At 45.8% G+C, this 8,693-nt stretch overlaps 2 protein-coding genes across 2 annotated transcripts; one reads left to right on the top strand and one right to left on the bottom strand.

Moving 5' to 3' along the window:
- Nucleotides 1-1,466: 1,466 nt before the first annotated feature.
- On the bottom strand, nucleotides 1,467-2,305 carry BJ212DRAFT_1304578 (uncharacterized protein; the record flags this gene model as incomplete). Its single annotated transcript, XM_041333633.1, has 5 exons — nucleotides 1,467-1,600; nucleotides 1,699-1,809; nucleotides 1,860-2,015; nucleotides 2,076-2,159; nucleotides 2,209-2,305. The coding sequence occupies 5 exons, from the start codon at nucleotides 2,303-2,305 to the stop codon at nucleotides 1,467-1,469; spliced, it is 582 nt and encodes a 193-aa protein (XP_041186615.1).
- Nucleotides 2,306-2,530: 225 nt separating this feature from the next.
- Nucleotides 2,531-4,595, top strand: BJ212DRAFT_1487031 (uncharacterized protein; the record flags this gene model as incomplete). Its single annotated transcript, XM_041341210.1, has 7 exons — nucleotides 2,531-2,668; nucleotides 2,719-2,854; nucleotides 2,930-3,240; nucleotides 3,287-3,385; nucleotides 3,438-3,548; nucleotides 3,600-3,987; nucleotides 4,024-4,595. 7 exons carry the CDS (start codon nucleotides 2,531-2,533, stop codon nucleotides 4,593-4,595), a joined length of 1,755 nt encoding a protein of 584 aa, XP_041186614.1.
- Between the last annotated feature and the right edge of the window lie 4,098 nt (nucleotides 4,596-8,693).

The following is an 8,693-nucleotide window of genomic DNA, read 5'->3' as shown; positions in this document are numbered from 1 at the left end:
CTACTAGAAGGAATTTGTTGATCATTGTGATGATGGTGCCAGGGCGTGGGATGGAGGACGACAGATGAAGGGAGGTCGAAAAAGAATCAGAAAGCCTGCTTTCAAACTGGAAACCGATGGAGATGGGATACCATTGCTTCCGGACATCACTAAAATGAAACTCAAGGAGAAGAAGGCCATAGTGAGGGCATTTCTTACATCGCACTATCATGAGTCTATCATCGCAACACCCAAGAATTTTTGAATGCATGGACACAGGGATCTGTTCCAGGAGTGACAAGGCAGTCATGCCATGGAGTGCCATCATACAAAGTCATGATGACTTTGTGGCAAGGAAGTATGTTCTGGCAGATGTGGCTTGAAGGAGCCTTCCAAGTTGCAAAATTGGACACTATGGCCTTACCAATTTCTGGCATGCTTGGCAGGAGAAAGGCAAAGGACCAACATTCCTGTTCAAAGCATGGAAGAACAAAGATGGAGACATGGTTAGCATCAGTTGTGTCCAGGAATTCACCTTCTCATTGGACTTGTAAAGTCAGAAAGCAGATGATCCGGAAGGCCTTGGAATTTTGTCACCGTACACCAAGAGCAATCCTTGGGAGTAATCCAGAGAGTGACTCTCATCACATGGAGGATGATGTTGATGATGATGCAGCTGATGGTAGATACCCACAAAAGAGACCCAGAAGAGAGCCAGGTCCTTCACAGCACATGAAGGGACAGCAGTCCCATGTGCAATTCCAAAGCCTTGCCAGTCAAGCTGGCAAAAAACTGGTGTACTGCTGACATCACAAATGGGTGACCTCCTTGCTGGGTTGACTGACAGAGTCACCAGCAATGTTGAGGAGGATGTTGGGATGGAAGGAGGGCACATGTCTCCAGTGCCAAAAAACTTGTGGGGAAAAAAACCGGCAATTGAGCCATCAGCAAGGACAACCTGGAGTAAATCAACTCAACAGCCATCAGACAATACCTCTTGAGTGACAAGAGCAAGGGGAAGTAATGGACTGATACTACACTGCCTGCCTTTATGTACATGTCAATGTTATTTAATCTTCATGGCTCAGGAGTCCCAGGTGTTGAACACAGAAGTGTAAGTCTCACTTTGGCTCACCAAGTCCCAAGTGTCAAACACTGAAGTTCAATTCTTGCTATACAGAGGATCACCAAGTCCCAAGTTTGATCTTTGAATTGAACTCAGGACTTGGTGATCTTCTGGACAGCAAGAATTGAACTTCAGTGTTTGACACTCAGGACTCAGTGAGCCAAAGTGAGACTTAAACTTCCATGTTTGACACCCAGGACTCCTGAGCCTCCAGAACTCAATTGGAAATGGAAGAGGAATGCATCGCAAATTTGGTTGTTTACATGTGGTTTGACTACTATCAAACATTTGGTACTTTACATTTGAATCTGATCTTCAAACTGATTGATCAGTGAATCTACTACCTTGAGCATTTCAATGCTCATCCGTTGGGCTCTTTGCAACCTCTGGAGGTCTGCATCAGCTCTTCTGAGTTTGTCGGAAGTTTCTGCCCAAGCCATCCAGAAGGGTCACTCAGCCTTGAGTAGCAGTGGAATGGAAGGATCAGGAAGATCCCTGGTATGGTGTTTGTAATCACCAAGTTGATCTTGAACGGATTGCACTTGCAGACAAATTAGCACAGAGATAAATGATCTGCTTGGTCAGATACTCACACCCAGTGTGTTCATATGACCCGAATGGTCGGAACTCCCAGGCCATCAAACATAAATCTTCATTAGTGAGCTCTGGCTGCTCTGACTGAAGTTCATTAGAGGTGTCATCCACTTGGGAGATACAATAAGTATCTATAATCCTCTGGAATGAATGGACTCACATGACATAGATGCTTCTGATGCAGCCGGAACATCAATCTTAGGATCGGCAGAATCCGGCAACTCATCCACATCAATGATATCATCCTCAAGCCCGAGGTACAAGTCTGGATCAATGAGAAAACCTGGATGATCAGCTTGAGCCAGAGGTGATTGATCTGCAAGGGGTTAGTGAGCATGCATGGTGATCCTCGATCCTAATGAATGGATCAACTCACTGGGTATTGCAGCCAAGACATCCGGTGATCCAGATGATGGAGAATCATATTCTATGTCATCATCCGGCCCTAGGTATGGATCATCTAAGGGATATCTGGTAAATAGATAAGGCATGATAAAAATACAACACACCTAGTGATGCCCAGGACACAGTGGACTCATCCACATCCATTGAATTGTAGTCGGTCACCAGAGGGCCATTGAATTGAACGGCTGACTGTGGACTCATGTTGTGTGGGGAACTTACTGATTTGTTGACTGATAATTGAAAAAACTTCGAAGTTCAACACAAAACATGGCGATTGCCAGAAGTTGAACTGGGACCAAACAAAGACAAACAATCAATGATTTTATCAATCATTCATCAAATATGTTGTTTCTTTTGAAACTTCATCCTTGTGATAACTGATTTCAACCCTATTTGAAGATCTTTAAATCTCTCAACTCAATCATCATGTCCACTCCAGTTGACAACTCTTTGACTGGTCTCAAGGCATCCACTGCCCAGATCATGGCCATCATCAGCGACACCCAGCAGGTTCCCCCAGGTAACAGCCACTTTTCTCTGACAACACAGGTCAGTTCACTTGTGGTATGTAGCTTTCTTTTTTCTTTTCTTTTTTCTCTCTAACATCCAGGCAGGCTCAAGTGATCAAGGACTATGGGTCTGGACCCCTGCCCAGCATCATGCTTTCATGCTCCAAGGAGCTATTGCGCATCCAGGGCATGACTCCCCAGGTCTGGCCCAACTGGTACAACATCAGGTACAATGATCCCTGTCTCTTGACACATGTCTGGTGCCCCCAAGCTCCTCGCCTGGGAGGCCTTAGGTGACCATACCTTGATCTCCCAGTTGCTGCTCCTCCCTTCACAGGTCTGATTCCAGTGGACCTTCCCTCCCCACCCATCTGTGCCAGCAATGTCGCCAGTCCCTCCACCGGCACCACCACCGAGTTCTGGGACAAGGGGAAATGTAAGGCTGTTGATGCTGACCCGGAGCCCAAGCTGGAAGGGAGCCAGAAGAGGAAGTCTCCTATGATTTTGGGACTCTCCTCCCAACTGCCAAAGTCTGTGATGAAGACTCACAAGCATGCGAAGTCCTCTTGCTGGGTGATGTCCAAGCCCCTAGTGGACTTGGAAGATGAGGAAGACATGGGTATTCAGGTATGTTGTCTGGTTTGTCTTTGACTTGGCTCACAGTTTCTTGTAGCCATTGTCAGGTGGAGTGCCAGAAGTCATCCTTCCCTGGCTCTCCAATCTGCCTAGATCACCCTGGGTTCTGACCAAAAAGCCCTTTGGCCCCACTACAGTAAGTCACATTTATGTGTCCAGGACTCAGGTGTATGCTCACACTGTACCAGGTGATTGCCAGCAGTCACCCAGTGGTCATCGAGCCCTCCCAGCCAACTCCCGAAAGCCCAGTGGAGGCACCCCCAGTCATCGATGAAGGTGATATTCTCATTCCCAGACCAGTGAGTACTTTGATTTATTTGAAAGTGTCCATTCACTAACACAATCCACAGAACAACTCATGCCAGGCTTGCACCAAGCTAAAGTGGCCCTGTGCAACTTGGTTGGACAAGAGGACTGGGAATCCATGCATGTCATGCGTCTGCTGCACAACAAAGAAGGTCAAGTGCATCCTGGCGACTATGGGTACCCCGCCGAAATGTGTTCATGGGTCCTCTACCACCCAGAACACAAAGTCCAGGACGCCCTTCAAGGCTCCCTCCAAAGCTCCCCCCACCTCCCAATCCAAGGCCCAGACTTGCAGTCAGTCTTGTGGCAAGTCTGGAACTCCAGGTGTCACTGCTGTGACAACTCCCAAGACCCAGATGCATGGTCACAGCAAGACCATCACTGCCATCAAGGCACCCACACCTGCACCAGCTCATAAGTCACCCGAGTTTTGTTTCATTACCATCTGACCATTATTTTCCCTTGTAGCACCTCTGTCTTTGAGTTCGGCAGTCCCTGCTCCAGCACCTGGTCTGGCAGTCCCTGCTGCAGCACTCAACCTGCCCATGCCAGATCTCCATGCCATGGCAATTGTGATTTGGGATGGCACAGCTCGCATTGCCATTCTTGAGGCTCGTGTGGCAGAGCAGGATGGTAAGATTGATACCCTGCAATGCCTCCATGAAGGCCTTAGGTGTGAAATCATTGACCAGCACCCCACATTCCCACTTCCTGAACCTCCGGCCAATGCAACATCCTTGTTGCTTGATCAATCCATCCCCCCGACCATGTCACCATCTGCATCTGCACTCCCCCCTCTCATTGATCTCTTGATTGGAGAGATGATACCCACACCCCCGAAATTTGAGGATGCCTCTGCCATTGAGGGCCTCCTGTTTGAGTACAACTGGGTTGTTCAACCAGAGGTTCCAGATACATCTGGTGAAATTGTGGACCCAGGTGATCCAGGCAACCTGGTCCCAGAATATGATTCTTCCAATGACATGGATGTTGAGGTGAAGGTTGAAGCATCTTCTGAGGAGGTTGACATGGCTACATAATTGCATAGTGATAGACATATGTACAAGTTTTCCAATGAATGTTACCTCTGCCAGTCCATTTATTCAATCACTGAGTCTCAAGTACCGAGTAGCAAAACCTGAAACTTAGAAACAAAGATCAAAACTCAAAACCTGACAGTCGTGACAATGTATGAGTTTCAAGTTTTGAGTCTCAAATCACTGAGTCCCGAGTCCCAAAACCTGAACATCAAACCCCTTATATCAAACCCTGAAATCTGAAACTCGAAACTCATTGAAATGTATGAGCTTTGAGTTTTGAGTGTTGAGTTTACAAATCAACACTCAAACCTCAAAGCTTATACATTTTGATGAGTTTTGAGTTTTGGATTTTGGGGTTTGATATAAGGGGTTCAATGTTCAGGTTTTGGGACTCGGGACTCAGGACTCAGTGATTCAAGACTCAAAACTTGAAACTCATACATTGTCACAACTGTGGGGTTTCAAGTCCCAAGTCCTGAACATTGAAACCCAACACCCGAAACTCAAAAGTCATACCAATATCTGAATGTTGAGTTTTGAGTTTTGAGTTTTGAGTTTTGAGTTTTGAGTTTCAAGACTCGAATCACCAAGTCCCGAGTCCTGAAACTTGAACATCGAAACCCAACACCTGAAACTCGAAAGTCATACCAATATCTGAATTTCGAGTTTTGAGTTTCAAGACTCGAATCACCAAGTCCTGAAACCCGAAGCCCAACACCCAAAACATGAAAGTTGTAAAAATGTATGAGTTTTGAGTTTTGAGTTTGAAAATCAATACTTGAAACTCATACATTTTTACAACTTTCGAGTTTCAGGTGTCGGGTTTCAGGTTTCAGGACTCAGTGATTCAAGTCTCAAAACTCAAAAGTTGTAAAAATGTATGAGTTTCGAGTATTGATTTTCAAACTCAAAACTCAAAACTCAAACATTTTTACAACTTTCAAGTTTTGGGTGTCGGGCTTCGGGACTCAGTGATTCGAGTCTTGAAACTCGAAATTTGAAACTTGAAATTCAGATATTGGTATGACTTTCAAGTATCAAATCACCGAGTCCTGAAGTCCAACTACTGACACAACTTCAGGTGTCAGCATTCAGTATGTGGGCCTCAGTGATTCAAGACAGGAAACTCAACAGTCATACAAATGTTTGAGTTTTGAGTTTTGAGTTTTGATGTTGGTGTTTTGAAGTTTTGGGTTTTGGGTTTTGATGTTTGTGGTTCAATGTTCAGGTTTCAGGACTTGGTACTCACTGTGTTGACTTTGATTGACATTGACAGGATCTGAGTCTGAATGTCATTGATGACTTGGATCAAAACTAGTGCAACAGCATTGCTCATATGTCCATATAGTATACCAATACCTTGGCCCATATGTCTAAATGATATGTATTTGGGCATACCCATTTATCTAATATACCCTACATTGGCCCACCCATTTATATGACATCCCCCTCCATCGGCCCACCTGTATATATAATACATATTTCCCCGCCCCATCGGCCCACCCATATATATAATACATATTTCCCCGCCCCATCAGCCCACCTGTCTATCTAATATACCCTACATTGGCCCACCCATTTATATGACATCCCCCTCCGTCGGCCCACCCGTCTATCTAATATACCCTACATTGGCCCACCCATCTATCTAATATAACCCCCACCTCAGCGGCCCACCTGTCTACAAATAATACTAATATGTCAGCCCACCCATCTATATAATAATATCTACCATACATCTCTCTTCAGCCCAGCTGTCTATAATATATGTCTATCCTACTCTACATATTGCCCAGATGGGCCCACCCATCTCCATCGGTAATAATATTTCTTCTGGCCCATCTGCCATCATTGAGGATATTTATAACATCAGCATAGATGGGCCCACCCATCCCCATCAGAAATAATATCCCTCCCAGCCCACCTGTCAACATTGAGGATATACATAACATTGGCCCATAGTCCACTGGCCCATCTTATATGGGATATTATGTAGGTTGGGTGACCCGTATAATATGGAGTTTGTCACTGAAGGGGCTCGAAACTCCATGCGACGCTTCTTCACCTCCCAATCCAGCTGCATATGACCAGCAAGATGTTCATTGAGTTCCAGAAGGTTGTATTAGAAGCTTTGCTTGCAAATCTTGTATATGATCTGTTGAATGAGATGATGCAGCAGATTCTTGAGCATTGCTGCTTTGATTTCCTGACCCCTCCATTGCAACATCTGGAATCCAGTCCAAAACTGGCATAGGAGCAATAATTCATCTCCAAAGAACAGGTCAAGTTTGGCTTTGGACTTGCCAGTCTTGCCTGATGGCATCTGACCACCTGACAACAAGGGCTGTGGTGTTGTTGGCTGCATGATCAATAGATCATGCCAGCTTTTGGACCAAGGGAGTGGAGATGGAGGCAACTGTCATATCCACATATCTGGATCTCAGATCCGACCCTTATCTCAGATCCACATCTTATCTCCAATGCTATCCACATCTTATCCCCCTCCAACATCTCATCATTCAATCTGTCCACTCATCCAGTCCAGTCCACAACTCATCTGAATCCACAACCAGCACTCATCTCTTTTCAGTAACCCCCTAACTCCGGTATTTTGGTTATCTGTATATCCGTCCTGCTCCCTTACCCGCTACCTATGTTTCATTTCCGTTTCATGATTTGTGATCCATTTCTACTTACCAATAGACTATCCACATGCTTTGTACATAGCCTCAGACTCTGCTGATTGATCATTCCATTAGATACCTATAGTATATAACCTCCTGTAACTTTCTGTAGTACCTCAGTTCAAATATCATCTTAGTTCTGCTCATTCCTGTCCTCTGGACTTGAGTACCTCTACTCTCGTCACCCTCCAAGACTTAGGATTGATTCCTATAGTCTATCCATATCCGCCTCTGTCCCTGACAGTCCACTACTGTTAGTTTCTAGTCTGGACTCATCCAGATTAGCCATACGATACTTATCCCTCATCTGGAAGTCATCTGGATCCACTACGCTACTCGTCTGACCTTCTGGACGCGCTAGTCTTGCCTTCCTGAAATAAGGGGCAATACTTGGGTAAGGGGCACAGCGCATGAGCTGAGGCCGAAGCCCTTCAGATCCAGTTACCCTTTGAGTACGACCTTAACAGCAACATATAAACATGCCTCAGCCACAACTCACAGCATGCCAACCAGTTAGTGAGATATTTCTTCAGAGACTGTGAGGAAAGGACATTGACAAATAATCCAGGATAGGGGAGCCTGTATTCCTCATCCATTCTTGTGTGGGTTGGCTTGACACAACTCAAATCTTTCTCTGCGTGAGTCATAGCTGATGCAAAGAAGGTGTTGATGTTGGGCATGAATGGGTGAGCCACATCAGACCATTTGTCACATCCAACTTGAGACTGGTTCTGGTGCAGAGCAGTCAGTTCATCTAGATAATTGTTAGATAAGAATGGTGAACTGAAATTAGACACTGCACTCACATACTACAGACTTATTTTTCATGGTCTTTGTTAAGAACCATGTTGCTCAAGGGAGGGATAGACTGACTCAGAGGGGCTTGGCCTCAGCTCATACACTGTGCCCCTTACCCAAGTATGTGCCCTTCATTTCATATGAGGTCCAATGATGGTCTGACAAAGTCCAGAGGAGTGTGGGAAACATCTGGAGGAGCGTGGGAGAGTTCTGGAGGAACACAGGAGGTGTTCAGGAGAGTTCCCACTGCAAGGTAATACTTCTACAGGAAACAGGATGGAAGGATGGGAGGACAGGAGGACAGAAGGACAGGAGGGCAGGAGGGCAGGATGATGGAGGACAAAAGGACAGGATGTCCAAGGGTTAGGAGGATGGAACGTCTGAAGGTACGGAGGGTGGAATGTCCAAAGGACAGGATGCCTGGAGGTATGAGGGACAGGAGGTCCGGAGGTCTGGAAGAAATAGGGGCTACATCGGACTCTGTCTGATGTAGAAACAAACAGAGGTAGACTACCCTAAGGTAGAGTCAGAGAGACAGGGATTGGACCTAAGTCCAGAAAGAGGGTAAGTGCTGGAAAGGCGGAGCTCCAGCCTAGGGAATCAATCCCTAGGCCTG

Source organism: Suillus subaureus (genome assembly GCF_016647635.1).
Source record: "Suillus subaureus strain MN1 chromosome Unknown BJ212scaffold_66, whole genome shotgun sequence".
Lineage (NCBI taxonomy): Eukaryota > Fungi > Basidiomycota > Agaricomycetes > Boletales > Suillaceae > Suillus > Suillus subaureus.
This window is presented reverse-complemented; position numbering and strand designations above follow the sequence as displayed.